This window comes from Barbus barbus (genome assembly GCF_936440315.1).
Source record: "Barbus barbus genome assembly, chromosome: 13".
Lineage (NCBI taxonomy): Eukaryota > Metazoa > Chordata > Actinopteri > Cypriniformes > Cyprinidae > Barbus > Barbus barbus.
Window position 1 is genome coordinate 2,826,885 of NC_136741.1, and position 19,950 is coordinate 2,846,834.

At 36.4% G+C, this 19,950-nt stretch overlaps 1 protein-coding gene across 10 annotated transcripts in view; it reads left to right on the top strand.

The window, feature by feature from the left end:
• LOC306879154 (CMP-N-acetylneuraminate-beta-1,4-galactoside alpha-2,3-sialyltransferase-like) overlaps nucleotides 1-19,950 on the top strand; it is a 51,224-nt gene that overhangs the window by 12,627 nt on the left and 18,647 nt on the right. For 7 of the 10 annotated variants that reach the window (XR_013784993.1, XM_079431918.1, XM_079431916.1 and 4 more), the window contains 5 exons: nucleotides 732-824; nucleotides 8,872-8,966; nucleotides 13,236-13,299; nucleotides 13,479-13,574; nucleotides 13,784-13,970. Coding sequence is in view for 9 of the 10 variants with exons in the window: in XM_079431918.1 (XP_079288044.1) it covers nucleotides 732-824; nucleotides 8,872-8,966; nucleotides 13,236-13,299; nucleotides 13,479-13,574; nucleotides 13,784-13,970 (535 nt within the window). In the remaining variant the exon portion in view is untranslated. Of the gene's footprint in view, nucleotides 1-689; nucleotides 825-8,871; nucleotides 8,967-13,235; nucleotides 13,300-13,478; nucleotides 13,575-13,783; nucleotides 13,971-19,950 lie in introns of all 10 variants that reach the window. The other 3 variants (XM_079431914.1, XM_079431911.1, XM_079431917.1) reach the window with 1 other exon arrangement.

A 19,950-nucleotide genomic window follows, 5' to 3' on the forward strand; every position in this document is an offset into this window, starting at 1 on the left:
TTAAATCAATCAAATTTAAATCGGTACGGTCTGGGATTTATTAGGATCATTCTTTTAACTTGCAGCCATATTTCGAACCAAATCTGTATTGTTCATGTTTTATTTCACAAAATTACTTGGTTTTGGTTAGATTAAGGTGAATTTTAATGGTACACTACTGTTGAAAAATTTGGGGTCGGTAAGATTTTTTATCTTTGAGAAGAAACGGCTGCATTTATTTGATCATAAAATCAAGTAAAACTGAAATTTTGTTAAGTGTTATTAAAATGTAACTGTTTTCTGTATGAATATATGGTAAAATGTAATTTATTCCTGTGATCAAAGCTGAATTTTCAGCATCATGTCACATGGTCCTTCAGAAATCATTCTAATATGCTGATTTGCTGCTCAAGAATTAGCAGAATTTGCTGATTATTATTAATGTTGTAAACAGTTGCTGCTTCGTAATTTTGTGATCAATTTAATGCATCATTGCTGAATAAAAGTTAGAATTTCTTTGACCAAAAAATGTACACTTAAGCCATGCATTATAAAGAAAACGGCTCATGCACAAGCACATTTTGCAAAAGGATGTTTGTTAGATTTGAAGTGATAACGCAGTAAATATGTGTCACTAAGTATTGTGACACTGAACCGCTAGTGGAACATGCCAGTAATGTGCTTTTCTACACTTGTGATTACTCTGCTAGGACACCTAATGAAAAGGATCTTCTTCTGTCTTTGGTTCGCAGGCCTCTGGAGCTGCAGTATAAATATGGTAATCTCAGTAAAGGCGAGTGTAAACCGGGTTACGCAGAGGCCAAGATGACTTCAATCTATCCAAAGTAAGCTGATCTCATCGTGGATTGTGAAATAATGCAAGTTCACTATTTCATATTTGTAAATGTGCATGCAGACATGCATTTAGACATTTACAGCCCTGCAATTTAGATAAATGATTTAGATTTAGATGAATGACATTCACCTTAAGAACAGGAACAAAGAGTTTACAAGATTACAAAGAGAAATGACTAGATTTCTTTATTGGTTCTGTACAAGCATTGCTGGTCTTTGACTGGCAAGCTGGTTACTGTTGCAAATGCATCAGCTTGACCAGATGAAATCATCTTGAAAGTGCACAAAACAATCTTATACTGGCAACCAGGAATTAGGGCTGTGCGATATGGACAAAACAAAAACTATCAAGATTTCTTTGATTAATTTTGCGTTTTCGATTTTAATCACGATTTTGACACACACAGAGATGCTTTACAGTCATAAATGCATTCAGTGTGTATTTGAAACATATTTCCAAATGAAAACCAATTAGAGCTTTATCAAAAAGCTGTAACATGTCTCTAGAACAGACATAAGACCAAATAATCAGTAAGTAAATGTGTAACAAAATGTCTCCAGATCAGACATAGGCCTATGACAAAAAAAATAAAATATATATATAATATATATAAATCCCATGTCCAGGGATTTTTTTCCCATGCATTGGTCATAGAACACTTTGTGGCACTGCCTCAGGTGTTGAAATAGATTTGTTGCGCCAGGTTCACACGTACTTTGTCTGCAGTGCGTATACCTTGTGTAAGACTCATTTTGCTTTCGCACAGGATGCGTTTGCAGTCCTCTCCTGATCCACGAACACAACATTTATCTATTACTTTAATTCAGCACATGCAGCACAGCAAAAATAGACTCCGTGCGGAAACGATCGCTGTATGACTGCTGCAGGAGCACCACTGGAGAGCGCTGCCGGACCACAACTGTGTACAGTGTGAACGCTCGCTCTGATCCATTAACATGGGTGCGGGAAAAATATGCACCGCATACGCACCACAGACGGAGTATGTGTGAACCTGTGTTATGTCTGTGTGCCTGGTCTGTTCTGTTCTCGCGCTCCATTTAGGCGCGCTGCATTCTGATTTGTTACAGTAGACAAGAAAAGAACAGTTATCACAGTTTTGTTGGCTACATAAGACTTGACCTTGTTCTTCCTTTTAGAATCGTGCATCACTTCATGTGTGTTTTATAGTTTGTCTTAAACCCATTACACAGTGAGGATGCAATGCTCTTGAGAGGAGCATAGAAAGACATTTCCTTTCTCTTTTAAATAATTCAGTGCCTGAGAAGATTCCCTGAATGCTCTTTATCCCTTATGTGTTGATTTAAGGCATGTTTCAGAATGGTGCAGATCTTTTTTTGGGTCTGTTGTGCTCCTCTGAGCTCCCAGTGCGTGAGAAACCCGTGCTTCTCATTCACACGACTGACACGCAAAGCTTTCCTTTAGCCGCAAGATTTCTGCCTGAGCCTCTGAGATTAATATAAACCACTGTTTATGGATCTTATTCATTCTTATATTAACGGAATCCTTTTAAAATCACTGTGGGATGCATAAATACATTTAAGTGTGTGTTGACCTTATTTGTTTTCTGGTTCTTGGTTCACATCAAAACACATTCAAAATACACAGTTAATAGCTTGTTTTTAGAACCATTAAGATTTTAAATTTGTGATATTTTCATAGCTATTAAGCACATGTTCTTTGATGTGTCTGGACGTTTGACTTTGTTTTGTAATTCTCATTAAATAATGATCAGTAATTATTTAAAAATTGTTTTAAAATCATATAGTTTATATGATTTTAATCATATATATACACGCACACATCTTGCAGAATCTGGTGAAATGTGAAGATCAGGGTAAATTTAACTTATTTTGTCTTCCGGGAAACATCTTCTGTAGCTTCTTAAGGGCAGTACTAAATGAAAAAATATAATATTTAGGCAAAATAAGAAAAATCTTCATTCTGTTCAGAAGTTTTCACCCCCCGGCTCTTAATGCATGGCTTTTCCTTCTGGAGCATCAGTGAGCATTTGAACCTTCTGTAATAGTTGCACACGAGTCCCTCAGTTGTCCTCAGTGTGGAAAGATGGATCTCAAAATCATACAGTCATTGTTTGAAAGGGTTCAAATACACAAAAATGCTGAAAAACCACAGAATTTGTGGGACCTGAAGGATTTTTCTGAAGAACAGCAGGCAGTTTAACTGTTCAGGACAAACAAGGGACTCATGAACAACTATCACTTAACAAAAAAACACAGATGTGGATCATTCAGGTAACAACACAGTATTAAGAATCATGGGGATGTAAACTTTTGAACGGGGTAATTTTTATAAATTCAACTATTTTCTCTTGTGGACTATGTAAGCATCTTTTATGTGAAATATCTTATTCAGGTCAGTACTAAATAAACATTAACATGCATGTAACAATAATATGTTCTTATTTTGGTAAAATAATCAACATTTTGCAGATTCTGCATTCTTCATAATTTACTGCAATGGCTTCAAAAATTACCCACCATTCATATGAAGGTTATGTAATCATTTATATATGTCGTCATTTACTCATGTCAGTTCAACCCTGTATGACTTGCTTTCTTCTGTGAAAGCTAATGAAAGAAGAATTAAATTTTTTATATTTATTTATTTATTTTTGTTCATACAATGGAAGTCAATGGTAACTGTTTGGTTACCAACATTCTTCAGAATATATTGTTTTATTTTCCACAAAAGAATGAAATTCATGCAGGTTTGAAACGACATGAGGGTCACTAAATGATGACAGTTTGTATATTTGGGTGAACCATCCCTTTAAGTAGAGATGAGTTGTGTAAAAATGGGGCTCAGAACCAGATCACATGACTCAGGTTGGTCTTGATGCTGAACCTTTCTTGTGTAATTGGAGTCAGATGGGAATATTAAATAGACCATGACATCTACAGTGTTTGTTGAGACACTAAACCTTTAACATTTAGTTAGCCATGTAATTAGCATCTGACATGCATTAATGAACATGATCCGGGAACCTGTTTATAGCCTGACCACTGCTCTGGGAATAAAAGCAAAAATTCTGCCAACTAGTAATAGTCACGCGCGTACATGCATTTACAGCTAGGTCCATATATATTTGGACACGGGCACAATTTTTATTATTTTAGCTGCTGACCAAAACATATTCAAGTTACTGTTATATAATGAAAGTGCACACTCTGATCTTTAATTTTGGGGTATTCTCATCACAATTGGAGGAAAGGTTAAGGAATTACAGCTCTTTAATATGTAGATCCCCCCCTTTTTCAAAGGACATTAAGTAATTGGACAATTGACTCAAAAGCCATTTCATGGACAGATGTGTGCTATCCCTTTGTTATTTCTACATCAATTAAGCAGGTAAAAGGTCTGGAGTTAATTCTAAGTGTGCCACTTGCATTTGGAAGCTGTTGCTGTGAACCCACATCATGCGGTCAAAGGAGCTCTCCATACAAGTGAAACAGACAATTGTTTGACTTCAAAAACAAAACATCCATCAGAGAGATACCAGGAGCATTAGGAGTGGCCAAATCAACAGTTTGGTACAGGAGAGGAAAAAAAAGAATGGACTGGTGAGCTCAGGAACATAAAAAGGCCTGGACGTCCACGGAGGACAACAGTGGTGGATGATGAGAGAATCCTCTCCATGGTGAAGAAAAACCCTTTCACAACATCCTGCCAAGAGAACAACACTCTCCAGGAGGTAGATGTGTCACACAAAAAAAACATCTAAAAAAGCCAGACCACTTCTGGAAAAGCATTCTTTGGATAGCTGAAATTAAGATCAACCTGTTCCAGAATGACGGGAAGAAAAATTTGGAACAGCTCATGATCCAAATCATACAGCATCATCTGTGAAGCATGGTGGAGCAGTGTGATCATGAGCATGCATGGCTTCCAGTGGCACTGGGTTACTGGTGTTTAGTGATGATGAGACAGAAGCAGCTGGATGAAATCTGAAGTGTGTAGGGATATACTATCTGCCTAGATTCATTCAGCCAAATGGAGCAAAGTGGTTGGACGGTGCTTCATAGTACAAGTGGAAGTGACCCAAGACATACAGCAAAAGCAACCCAGGAGTTTTTGAAGGTAAAAGTGGAATATCCTGCGATGGACAAGTCAATCTCCTGATGTCAACCCGATTGAGCTGCTTTTCACTCGCTCAAGACTAAAACTAAACTAAACTTTCACTCGCTCAAGACTAAAACTAAACTAAAGGCAGAAAGACCCACAAACAACAACTGAAGTCAGCTGCAATAAAGGCCTAGCAAAGCATCACAAATTAGGTAACCGAGTCTCTGGTGATGTCTATGAGTTCCAGACTTATGGCTGTCATTGCCTGCAAAGGATTCTCAACAAAATATTAAAAATTAACATTTTAATTTAACTCATTTGAACTTTGATCCTTGATATTGGTGTCCTTTGGTGATATAAATAGAATTAAATGAGTCAATAATTAACATGGGTCAAAGAAAAAAGGGTGTTTCAAGCATCAAAAAAATGAAAGTTTAATACAGCTTTAAGGTTTTTTGTTGTTGTTGTTTTTCATACATTAGAATTTGTCCTGTTTAATTTGACTTTTTTCTGAGCAAACTTCAATGACTATCATACATTTTTACCATGATTTATAGTAGACATCCACTAAAATGTCATTCAGTGCAACAATAGTTCATATGCCAATAAATCTTGTCAGGCGTATTTAGATTAATCATTAGATGACATTTAAAATACAGGTCGGAAAAAGTATGCCGTTTCATTTTTGCATAAATATATTTGTTACACTGAATGACAATGGAACATTATTTCACCCATATTTTGACATTTTATTTTCACAAGTTATTTGAAACACTAAAGTTGATACTTTACTTACATTTAATGTTTGTTTGTGAATATATAATTACTTTTTTTTATTAATTTGATGCAGACACCAAAATAGGATGTCTCATCTTTGGCCCACAAATCAGTTTGGCAGCTCAGATTAGATGATTTAGTGAGAATCTGATCAAACGTGTTTGATGTCTCTGATTTTCAAGTGCAGTTTTAGTCATTTAATAACTTTTGAAACAATCTCTAAAAGGCACCTGCTGAAACTTTCCGAAAAGCTTCATCTCAACATTTGTTCTGTGAAAATGTGGCCCTTTTGAAATTGGTATTATTATGAAATGAATATCTGATTATAGTCTAGGACTCGCGTATGCTGTAATCCTAGTAATTATGAAGGGTTCACATACTTTTCTCACAAGTGTTTGGAGGTTTGAGGCAGTGAGAAACGCGGGAGTGTGTGTCACCTTCACTTACAGTGTTGGGATGTGAGGAAGCGCAGAGTCACGGTCGTGGTCGTGGGAATCGGATACACCGGACCACCTGTGTCATTAGTGCATTACTCCAGGGGTCGGACAGCTGCGTACGGCATGACGGAAGTGTTCAGGTGTTGTTTTGTCAGCCAGTGAAACGTTCGGGGTAGTTTGTGAGGTGGATAGTTGTATCAGGTGCACGCTGGGTGGAGGATGTTAACAGAAATCAAGGCGTTTCTCCTTGAAATACAGCTTTGCCAGGTGGTATTTGTGGACGGAACGAGAGAGTTTTTCCACTGGCAGTGTTAATGATGTTTGTATAACATGTTAGGTGCATAGCATTAAACAATAAAGCCATTTTTTTAAAGAAGTACTCAAGACCTATTATAATCTGTTGGTCACATGATGCAGTTTTTCTCATATTCCCTTTTATACTCTTTTCTTGTTTTTCTTAGGGAACGGCTTTGGAGAGTAACTAAAAGTAACTTCAAACTTCACAGCCTTTATGATTGTAGCTATTTTAAAGTAGTGTAGCTTTTCTAGTTTCATGCTTTTTCCAGGAAGTAAGGATAAGATTTTTAGATAATTAATTTTTTTTTAGTTAAGCACATTTTCTGTAACGCTTCTGGACATTTTACTTGAAGTTTTTCTCTCATTAAGTTGCAATAGAGTAATTGTTTCACAGTTATTGTTTAAAATTATTAGTTTCATATTTACAATTATGTCATTTTACATAATGTCACAATTAGGGCTGCCCACTAATAGTTGACTATTCGTTAGTCAACTAGAAGAGGCTTGGTCGACCCAATTTTTTTAGTCTCTTAGTCGCAGAAACAAAATAAAATAAAAAATCCACAGGCAAAGTCACGCAGTCCGTGACGGAAAGACCGTTAACAGCTGGTCTTTGTGGTAATGCAGGACATCCAAACACTCGCCGATCATTCATCGACCTCAAAAATGACTTATCATCTGAAATATGTAAGTATTAGCAACTTTACATGGCCGCTCAATCTAATGTTAACCTTGAGAAATGTGCGCTGTTCAAGTGTCAGTGCGGCGTGAGGAAGAGTAGTGCGCTCACTGCAGGACCGATGGAGGCGCCGGTGAGGTCACTTGCTCTTAAAATACTCCCTCAGTTTTGGTCATTCTTTCCAATCTGTAAAGACTCTACATTTATTTGTGTGCACTCACAATAACAGCAAAACTCGCTTTTGTAAAATAATGAAAGCAAACAGGATGCGCGTTCTGCCGTCTTGGTCTCTGTGAACTTGAGCGCATAGCTTTGCCTTACAGACATTAAAAATACATCTATTGAAAGTGAAATGTCTACTTTCAAATGACTCAATTCAAATGGAAAACTTGGATAATGTAATCCGTATGAAACCTCACATACAGGCACGTCCACTACTGCGGAGATGACGAGTCCGTGTCACCAACTTCATCTTAAGCCGAAAAGCAAAGAACGCACAAGTTTATCAAATTATTAAAATGTTAATGCGGTCTCCTTACTGTTTTTCACTGACACATTCATAATCATTACTTCTGCCAGTGTGCCGTGACAAGCTTTATGCGTGTGCTTGAGCGCTCATAGGCTATGTAGGCAATTAAAGGCTCGTTATAATGATTTAAATGGTTTATTAATAAACGTGCGATTTCATGCTTAAAATAAATGACTACTAGTCGACCAGAAAAATCCTTAGTTGAGGGCAGCCCTAGTCACAATGCACAAAATTTTTATATAAAAATACCTTTTTGCATTTGTAATAATTTATAATAAAATAAATATTTTGTTAATAAATAATATTGTAAATAACAATCAATTCTGCCAAGGAATATAGTTCATCAGTATAAATACGCTAACTCTAGATTATTTTCGGTCATCAAGCAGCATTTTAATGGAAGTGTTTTATTTGATTGCTAGAATTTGCAACATTGTAACCCATCAGAGCAAGAATAATCAATGAATCTAGTCTGATACGGAGTATAATGAGACTTTAACTAGTGTCATATTGCTTAAATAGCCTATGAAGATCAAATTCTTAGTGAATCGATTTATTCAGATGATTGATGTAAATTGAAAACAGTTCCTTGTTCTCTGAGTCATACATTGAGTCAGGTCAGTTTCTTTTCTTTTTAACTATCCTGTAAATATAGAACCTGTCTGTCATCATTCACATTTGCAGTAAGTATAGCCTAATTAAACGTAGGTCATTTTTTAAGTGCACGCTGTTTTTTGTCCATTAAAAAAAAAAAAATGCCACAAATAAAAATAGCATTTCAGATAAGTATTTTTGGTGGAAATATTCTGTGCATCTTTAGTTTTTGTGCCAAAAAAATAGTCAGATTGCAAAAATAAATCGTCATTTCACAGTTGTATATTTACAACTCCTTAAATAGCTTCATTGTAGTTGGATTGTAGTGTAATGTCTGTAAGTGAGCAGCTTGTAGCTCCTTATAAGTCTCTCTGCTTGTTTTGAGGAAAGGTCAAGTTTAGGCTGGACTTCCTTAGACATTCCAGTGCTCATCTCTTACTAACTGATAAACAGACCGGTAGCCAGTGGATTATGGGTAACATCCTTTCAAATATTCCACCGTTTGAGATATTCCACCGGTTATCAAAGTATCGCAGCCTTTTTCTCACGCAGGCTTTGGAGTGTTTAGCATGCTTGTTTTAACTTGTGCTTTCTCTCTTTCTTTTATTTATTGTTTTAGGTTTTCAAAACCTGCCCCCATGTTCCTTGATCCAAATTTTAAGCGGCTATCAAAGATCAGCAGTTACCTGCCTCCGTTTGGAGTAAGAACACAAGGTATGTCTGTCTTCCTGAGTCTGTTTTATTTCACAAGACGAGGGGAAAAAATTGTTTTTTGTTGTTGTTGTTTTTTGCATCATTTATAAAAAAAACTGTATAAATTAATTTAACTAAAAAATTATGTAAACATTATATAATAAAATATATGTGTGTGTGTGTATAATATATATATATACATGACAGGGTGGACATATCTTATGGTTTATGCTTCAAATAATGGCCCATAATTATCTAAAAAAATGTGTGGGATCAGCTAATAATATGTTTCTATAGTACTTGAGTGTCTACTATTTATGATATGACATAAAGTGAATGGGAAATTGAAACCAACATTTTTGAGTATCGTGAGGGGGTTGAAAGGCACTCTATGATATATATATATATTAGTTAGATACAATGCAACATTTATTTTTTTTTTCTACTCTGAAAACTGCTCTGGTAAAAGAACAGATTGGAGGTATTTTCCGGTTTCATTAACAGATGATCCAATTAAACGTGTTAACATTGTATTATGTGTAACCAAAAGAACAATCATAACTCACACACTTGATTCAGACGGGCCTAGCTCTCCCTGAGGAGGTCAAGTAAATAACGTGTTTCACAAGACTTGCTTTGTAATTTCAAACGCATGTGTTTTTCTTACACAGCCGCTGTACAAATCACAAAGGAAATCGCAATCTGTTGTTCAGTCAGAGGTCTTCTGAGAAATCTAATGCCGGTCGGATAGGAATCTCAATGATTGTTGTAAATTTTTATTTTCACAATTCTTCTCCTCACAGAAATTTTCCCACAAATTACATATTTTCAGGTGTCCATGATTATATGAAACTCGAAAGGGCGTTATGTTGTACTTCACCAAGGGTCCATTATTGTCATTAATCACTGACCCCCATGTCGTTCCACACCCGTAAAAGCTTCGTTCGTCTTCAGAACACAATGTAAGATATTTTGGATGAAAACCGGGAGGTTTGTGACTGTCCCATTGACTGCCAAACAATTAACACTGCCAAGGCCCAGAAAAGTATGAAAGACATCCTCAAAATAGTCCATCACCAGTGGTTCAATCTGAATTTTATGAAGCTACAAGAATACTTTTTGTTGAATAAAGTTATTATTTTTGTTTTCTTCGCAAACAAAAAGCATTCTCGTAGCTTCATAAAATTACGGTTGAACCACTGATGGCATATGGACTATTTTGACGATGTCTTTCATACTTTTCTGGGCCTTGACAATGTCAATTTAAGATTTTTCAATAATTTTGAAAGACTGCATTTATTTACTCAAAATTAGATTTTTCAGGGTTGTTTGAATAGAAAGTTCAAGAGATAAGCATTTATTTAAAATAGAAATCTTTTGTAACATTATAAATGTCTTTACTGTCACTTTTAATCAATTTGATGCTGCCTTGCTGAAAAAAGTGTTAATTTCAGGTCACACTTTATTTTAAGGTCCAATTCTCGCTATAAACAAACCATTAACTACAACTTTTGCCTCAAACTCCTAATTTGCTGCTTATTAATACTTAGTAAGGTAGTTGTTAAGTTTAGGTTTTGGGTTGGATTAGGGATGTAGAATATGGCCATGCATATATCTAACGAATATATATGCATATATCTATCATATATTCCCAAACGAAGCTTTGGGAAGTCGTGGCCTAATGGTTAGAGAGTCGGGCTCGTAATCCAAAGGTTGCGGGTTCGAGTCTCGGGCCGGCAGGGATTGTAGGTGGGGGGAGTGAATGTCCAGCGCTCTCTCCACCCTCAATACCACGACTGAGGTGCCCTTGAGCAAGACACCGAACCCCCAACTGCTCCCCGGGCGCCGCAGCATAAATGGCTGCCCACTGTGTGTTCACGGTGTGTGTGTGTGTGTTCACTGCTGTGTCTGTGTGTGTTCACTGCTGTGTGTGTGCACATTGGATGGGTTAAATACAGAGCACGAATTCCGAGTATGAGTCACCATACTTGGCTGAATGTCACTTCACTTCACTTCATAATATGTGCTTTATAAGTATTAATAAACAGCCAATATGTTAATTATAGGTATGCTAATAAGCAACTAGTTAATTGTGAGAATTGGTCCCTATACTAAAGTTTTATAGTAATTTATTTATTTTTAATCATACTTACCCCAAACCTTTGTATAGTAATGTATCATGGTTTCTGCAATAAAAGCATAAGAGACTTATTTCTAAAACAAAAAAATCTTAATGATTCCACACTTTTGACTGATAGCATATGTGCATAGATTAGCAGCAAACACCAATGAATCTAAGCATACGCCAGTGTTTTCGCAAAGATTATTAATGTTTACACATGACTTACAAATGAGAAAAAAATTATGATTAGGTAGATGGTTTGTAGATGTTAAACTAATGTCCACTTAACCAGTCACCAAGGGCTCCTGCAGGTAAGGTGGAAGCCATTTTTCCGTGGCCTCTATTCAATCATGTTTTCAGTGGTTCTTTCATCCGGTGTGCTTTCAGACGTGTAAACCAAAAACATGAGGCATTTCCCCTTTCCACTCACCTTCATTCATGTCTGCCCTGGAGGTTTTGGGTGTAATTACCTTCCAGCCTGATTAAATCACAAATGTGCATGTTAAGTGATGAGTTCTACTCCGTTTAGCTGCTTTGGCAGATGGTGTGGGACATTAAGAGCAGAGCTGTCGGCATCTCTGCATCCGTCCCGCTGATGTTTCTCAAGCCGTGCCTTTCAGCAGAAACACTTGTACTTGAATTACATGTCTGTGTGGGAATTACTGCTGTCTAATGTGATGTTGAGATGCAAACTTAAAATTCTGCTCATGCTTTTAAACAGAGCCCTAACCCTATGGATTCAACTTTTTATGCAGCAGACATGAATGATGCCTTAAATAGTGTGACATGTTGAGGAAAGGAAAGGAAATTAATTTTCCAAGTAATCTGGATCACATTGTTTGGCAGGTAGACTACAAAATTGACCAAAAGTGACGCAGATCATTGGTTTTGTTGTTGTGGAGGTCACGTACAAATCCTGTTCTATTATCTTTAGCATAAAGAGCTTTTTCTCCAGTGGAATGTCTTTCATTGGAATGTTTTACTAACAATAGCATGGTGGATTGTGCAAAAGATAAAGAGTGTTCTAAACGTAGGGTTTTTCCTCATTCTTGAGTGTGTTTGAAGCTGTGATATAGGTTCTTTCCCAGGAGGCTACAGCGTTGTTGGCAGTGTGTGACCGGGCTGCTTTTGAAATGTCCCTCATCCAAAAATAAAACTTTGTTGAAAATTTACTCACCCTCAGTCCATCTAAAATGTTAATGTGTTTGTTTTTTCAGGGGAACAGATTTGGAAAATGTAGCATTACATCACTTACTCTCCAATGGATGCTCTACAGTGAATGGGTGCCGTCAGAATGAGAGCCCAAACAGTTGATAAAAACATCACAATTAAGCCACACCACTCCAGTCCATCAGTTAACATTTTGTGAAATCATACACATCTTGTGTGTTTGTAAGAAATGTTTTAAACCGTCTTCCATTTTCCCTATAGTGTTTGATCTGTGCATATTTCTCTCCTGATTCAGAAAATGTCTTCTTTTCACTGGAGAAAGCAAAACTAATCATAGAGGAATCACATTTTAGCTGGAAGCAATGGTTTGAAGTTAAAAACGTCTTAATGATTAATTAGTTTTTTCAACTGATGGACTGGAGTGATGTGGATTATTGTGATGTTTTTATCAGCTGTTTGGACTCTCATTCTGACGGCACCCATTCACTGCAGAGGACCCGCTGATGAGCAAGTGATGGAATGCTACGTTTCTCCAAATCTGTTCCCCTGAACAAACAAACACATTAACATTTTAGATGGACTGAGGGTGAGTAAATTTTCAGCAAGTGTTTAATTTTGGGTGAACTATTTCTTTAATGCAGTCCTACATTCATACATAATATGAATGATAATATGAAATATTATGTACAATTAGTATAACTGCGACCCAAATCATGCTGCATAAACATACTATGCTAAGGGTGGTCAAGAGGAATGAGTGGGCGGTATGACTAATATTGAATCACATTATTAGTAATATTAATAAATGAGGATGCCTCAGTGCACTGTAGTTTAGAAACAGCTCATCAGAGCATAAACTAACTAATCTTTAGTGAACTATAATGTCACAGTTTAGATATTTCTGTTAGAAAATCAAAAGCCTGTTTTGTTCAGACCTCTGTTTTTATGTAGTTTTTCTCTCTAAATAAGCTAATTATTGCATTTTCTCTTGTCTACAGAAAATATCATCGATCATATATTAAAAGCTACAAAGAGATATTCACTTGGTTCAGAACTGGACGGGTAATTATAACATCCACATAAACACCAACACAATCTCACTCACTCCTTTTCTTTTGAAAGAACTATCTATGATGAACCATATCTCATATATTAAAAAATCTATATTTTCATTCTCTAGACTTGTGATGCTGTACAGCGGATCAGTTTCTGTAATCATGTTTTGTCATTTTCTCCTGTAGCATAAGTTGTAAGAAATGTATTATTATTGGCAACGGAGGCATTCTGTTCAACAAGTCCCTGGGATCCCAAATCGATCAGTATGATGTTGTCGTACGGTAAGTTATTATCAAAGTAAAATATTTTATTGGCATGCTAACACAAATCAGTTGTTGTTTCAGAAGAGGAGCAAGTTGTTACATTTGATAACTGATTTTGAATACAAATATAAACCGTTAATAATGTTCACAGCTGAATCATGTACATTAATAGCAGAAAGTAAATGGAGACCGTTTGGATTTCATGTTGATTTGTCCTCTGGGTTTAGACTGAACGAGGCTCCAGTCGTCGGGTTCGAGAAGGATGTCGGCTCAAAGACCACCATGCGTATCACGTACCCTGAAGGAGCCATCCAGAAAACTGAGCGCTACGAGAAGAGCTCGCTTTTCGTCTTATCTGCCTTTAAAACCATGGACTTCAAATGGCTGCGTCACATGGTGTTTAATGAAAAGCTGGTAAGGCATCCAAAAATCGGACCACGCATAATGGACTCAACTGCTCTATTTTTTTAATTTAATGCATTTTTTCAAGTTTTGTGGGCTAATTTGATTTTATTTGTACGCAGCATTAGGAATGCAGTATTCTCAGTTCTGGTTTTTTTATGTTATTCCACAGATCTCCAGCACAGAAAATGCTCAAGAAAATGTCTGCTGATAGTAAATCAGTCAAAGTGTTTAAAAAGAGGGTTTAGAAAGAGTATTTGCTGATGTACACATTTACCAGTAGGGGGCAGCATAGTGTGTGCTCTGAACAATAATATTAAATATGAATGCCTAGGGTCAAAAATGTATTTTTAAGACATTTTTAATTTTAGAAATAAGCTATGTTCTTTAGTTTTTTCCATAGAATTTTTGGTAACACTAGAATAGGGAACACTTACTATAAACTAAGAATTTTCTCTCAATAAATTCCTAATTTGCTGCTTTTTAATAGTTAGTAAAGTAGTTGTTAAGTTTACGCATTGGGTAGGATTAGGGATGTAGAATAAGGCATTAATATGTGCTTAATTAGTACTGATTAATGGCTAATATTCTAGTAAACTAATAAGCAACTAGTTAAGAGACCCTAAAATAAAGTGTTACTCAATTTTTTGTTACAAAACAGCTATAATGTAACCATAAATATCAAACACTTTTGCTGGAAAAAAATTACTGATTTATTTGCAGGTTTCAACACATTTTTACTGATGCTTTCAAGTCATTCTTGCAGTATTGATCTCTTTTAGAAAGCTAGATATTATTATCTTGGTGACAAATCAGCAGAATGTGCATTAAAAACGTTTGCATGGAGTAAAAACAAGGCATTGCTGAATCAAATATCTGAGTCAAAAGCTAACCACTTCTAAAGTTGAGTTTATGAAATATTGGACAGGTTTGTCACCACAGGTACCTATGAAACTGCTTTGGGATTGTGGTGAATGAAGTAGAGGTGGATGTGGGCTTTGTGTTTGTCGTGGCTTTGATATGCAGCTGTGTGCGAGGCCGATGTCTTTGTGAGTCAGCCAGTGTAGCGTTTCCTCAGGTGACTGACAGGAACTCAGCGATGTGCTTAATTGTGTGGTCTGGCCTGGAGAATGGCCACCTTATCTCGCCGGTTTGGGTTTAGTCAAGCAGCTCTGTCTCTGCGTTATCTCCAGAATGCTAATGAAAATGGTGCACACATCTGGCCTCTCTTCTGTTAGAGGACCTTCTCCCGTGATGAAAGCTGACTCTAGTTCACTCACATTTCTGCATTATTTGTATCCCCGGGTCACAGCGCTCTAATAAAAGTCACCGGTGTGTAACTGGTCATGAGGAGTTACTTGTAATATTTCTGTTGCCACACATTTAGCGCTGGATACTTTTCAGTGACTCTGTATCATAATAATTATTATTTAATGTTATTATTTTTATTTATTTTTGCAGGCCAGAGTAGATATAATGTAGTAAGCAATGTTTGAGTATGCAAATGTAACAAATTGATCTCCAATGATCTTTCTGGATTACTTTTAAAGAAAATGACTTGTAAAGTCAGTAGAGATTTATGCAAAGCAAACCACATAATGGCCACACACAGGTAGTGGGAGATAAATACAGTGTCTTTCTGTATCCTGATAAGGTTAGTGGCTGAGATTTGTTGATATAGCCTATCTTTAGAAATACGTTTCCCTTGGGCAGCAGCTTGACTGGGTCTTTCTCTTTCTAAAAACACTGATAACATTTCTTGTGCCTTCTGTATACTGCTCCATTAGAATTCCCAGCGCCAGCTGAAAAGCCATTAGAAGATCAGAGGAGAAACATATGAATATCTTGGATCTGGGACATAAGTGTTCTTGGGTGAAGGGATCATAAAAAAGTTACATTTTCAACATTTAAAGCCATGAAAAAAAAGGAACCTAAAGTATAAAAAAAATCTGATGTGCTGATTTGGTCCTCAAGAAAGATTTCTTATTATCAGCTTAATATTTGTTTATAACTGTTGGATTTTTTTTTTTCTGTAGAAATATTCATCAGTAATGGTTGCACATGAATATACTACAGTAACTATGATATTTTGTTGGAAATGTTTAGCATGTTCAGTTTAGTGGAAAACATGACTGGTGTTATTTAGTTGGTCTGAAATTATTTAATTTGCTTCTAAAAGTCTTAAAAGGGTTTTATGTTTCATTCTCTTAAAATACTGCTTACTCTGAAGGGGAAAAAAGAAATAGTTTCATGCCATAGCGTGCGTTTGAAATAGATCCATTACCGTTTACTGCCAAAACAGTGATTTACTGAACAAACTGAACAATAAATGAACCGATTTAAGTCGAATTTGTGTAATTTTGCATAATGATAAACAGACTTAAACCAAAAAACTTTGCGGCAAAGAGCAGTGAAATAAATTCTTCCGATAATTGTTTTCAGTTAAAATGTCTCTTCCACTTTGAGAGCATTATCCGTCTCTGACCCGTCCATGTGAAACATTCATTCACGTCCTACTGCATGCTACAATCACGGCTCTCATTTACACATGAAATTAAGCGGAACGTGTTAATTCGCTGAAGGTTTTGAAGTGTGCAGACTGTCTTGTAAATATTCTTCCGTTCAAAACATTCAGACAGGAATACTGATGAGGATAATTGGGAGGTCAAGAGATGAAGTAGATGTTTTTCCTTTGTGTGTGTTTGTTGGCCGTAGTCTTTGCTTGTGATTCTTTGACGCAGAAATACTCTCATTACTTCAATCTCTGTTGATTTGGGATTAAATGGCAGCTATGTCTTCTGAAAGCAAAAGAACGGCCAAGATATCTTGTCGTAAATGATGCGTCAAAACAGCTAAATCATCAGTAGCCTGTTTAGACTAATGCCACCATATGTGAGATGTTAGGCCAGCCCAAGATCTGCCGAGGAGGTTTTGGTCATGTCAGCTGTCCAACGGGTCGTTGTCCTCTGCTTTTGTCTCCTCTTTGAAATCAGCTTCAAACACAGCCATATAGAAAGGCAAACATGAGCAGGTGGACAAGGGGTCAATAAACTAGCTGCTGTTGTTTCCACTGTTGGTGCAGTGAGTCATGTCGAGCTGCTTTGGATGACTAATTGCAAAAGACAAGAGTAGGAACATTGAAAGAACATTTTAGAAGACAAGATTAAAAAACTAAAGGAGAAAAGATTGTATTTGAGAAGATAATATTTAATTTGGCTGAGATGATTTGATGCAAATCAAATTTGAGAACATTCAGGAAGTTGTGAGATGCTTTGAGAACATTCAAGAAGGTTTGAGAACATTTAAGAAGAACCGAGAAAATTGAAGAGCATTTAACAACAGATTAGAGAATACTTGAGATTTGATGTGACTTAAATTTGAGGTCATTCAAGATGGTTTGAGATCGTTTGAGGACATTTAATATATTCTCTAATCTATTCTTAAATGTTCTCACATTAAGATGATTTGATGGGACTTGAAAAGGAACCTTGCAAGAACTTTTCACAAGAACTTTTAAGAAAATGACAATTTGAAGAAAAGAAAAAAAGTAATTTGACAAGTTTGAGAACATTCTAGAAGGTTTGCGGTCATTTGAGAACATAATAGAGAAGATTTGACGTGATTTAGAAGAGTATAGAAGAAACTTTTTACAAATATTTCACAAGATGATTTAAAAAATGATTGATCAAAAGATAAGATTTAATTTGACTAAGATGATTTGATGTGACACAATTTTGAGGCCATTTCAGATGATTTGAGGGCATTTAAGAAGAGGAAGAGGAAGAACGTTGTAAGGACATTTCACAAGAAGATACAGAAAACAACTGAATTTGAAAATACAAGATTTGACTAAGATGATTAGATGTGACTCAAATTTAAGAAGATTTGAGGAAAAAGTATGTGACACTGAACCACAAAACCAGTCATAAGGGTCAATGTTTCAAAATTGAGATTTATACATCATCTGAAAGCTGAATAAATAAGCTGTCCTATCATTGTTATGAGATAAAACTATTTGAAAATCTGGAATCTGAGGGTGCAAACAAATCAATTGCCTTTTAAAGTTGTCCAAATGAAGTCCTTAGCAATTCATAAAACTAATCAAATATTACGTTTTCATATATTTACGGTAGGAAATGTACAAAATAGCTTCATAGAACATGATCTTTACTTAATATCCTAATGATTTTTGGCATAAAAGAAAAATAAATCATTTTGACCCATACAATGTATTTTTGGCTACTGCTACAAATATACCCCAGTGACTGGTTTTGTGCTCCAGGGTCACATGTAATCTATTCTTCTCTAACTGTTCTCAAATTAAGATCTCATGTGACCTGAGAAGGAACTTTTTACATGAAGTGACTTAATTTGAAAAGATGGTTTCATTTGACTAAGATGATTTGATTCAACAACGTTGGGAACATTCAAGAATGTTTGAGAAAAAGATATTATTTGAGAGGATTTGACGAGAAGCGAAGAGAAGGAACATTTTAAAAGCATTTAACTGTGGTCATATTTAAAAAGAAACAATGAATTTCAAAAGATTCAGGTAGACTAAGATGATGTGATTTTACTCAAATTTGAGAACATTCTAGAAGGTTTGCAATGATTTGAGAACATTAAGAAAGATTTAGAGAAATTGAGAAGATTTAATTCAACTCGAGAAGATTCAGTGTTTGACCCAACAAACTCAATTTGAAAGCGATTTAGTGGATCCTTCTTTTCTGATCTCCTATTTTCTGTCAGCATTCTCATCCGGACCATTCCTGTGATACTGAGCATGCTGTCTAGGTAGGCAGCTCTCTATGGTTCGGAACAGAGCTCAAGTCTTATGAATCATTAGATGCTTTGTATGACATCTTCAGCTTACACACTGCAATACAATGGTATTTGTGAGTGTCAAGTGTCCTCAGAGTCTGGTGACTCAGACATGAGGAGACAGAGGGCTGGGGGTCAATGTCAGGGTCAGCGGCCCCTACCACTCCACAGACGGCTGCAGAAAACCACAGTGGTTTATGAATGCCACAGTGTGTTTCAGCCCGCTGGAAACTGATGGATTCTGTGATAACATCTGCGACTCGCACCTCCAGAGTGTCAGAGCGACTGAGAGCAGCTATTGTAGTGAATGAGCCACAATGGCTTCCAGCGCAGGCAAACACAGGGCCCACTCCACGCCCACAGGTTACAGCCTAGCATCATCCCTCAAAAATGTGTCAGGAACTCTTTTAACCAAAGCAAGGGAAGTTTGAAAAACGAAGGGGTTTGGGAATTACCCATCAGAGAAAGTATGTGTGTGGATGTGCTCATCAGATAGTCGGATATGACCGAAAGTAATGACTTATGATTCAGTAAGTGAATCACTAAGAGTTCACTCAGTGACTGGTTCGTTAGGTTGATACAGAGATTCATGTGCTTGAGTAAATTAATCACGAGGAGGTTTCCGGAAGTCAAATGCCATTCATTTTGTCCATAGAGAAATTGAGTTTTGAAGATGACAAACATCTGCTCTTTTCAAGACAAACCTGAGCTTCAAGACAAGTATTTATATTGCCAGGGACAAAATTGCTTGTTGACAAAGGGTTTATGATTTCATCAATTGCAATGAAATGCTCATCTTTAGAATTCTTTTTAAATCTCATATAATTTGGAAAAATATTTCCAGAACTAAGTTTGCTGAAAAAGTTGGGTGATCACAATTTTTCGAAAACTTTTTTTCTTACAGATTAGTTTTCTGCTTGTTGCAACGGCAGTGTTGAGTGACCGTGTCTGTAATACAGCACAATGAGTCATTTGGACGCATCAGCAGACATCAGCCAGAGTTCAGAGTTTGTAATCATTAGTCAGCTTTTCTGCAGGTCTGTTTCAAGCAGCTCGGTGACAGGTATCAGAGACAAAGGCCTCGTGCGATGTAGGAGGTGGATCCTGCCACCGGGTGATTGATATAGGGTCTTCCTTGCCTTTGTGGCTTTGTTTGCGCTTCTTGTTTTTC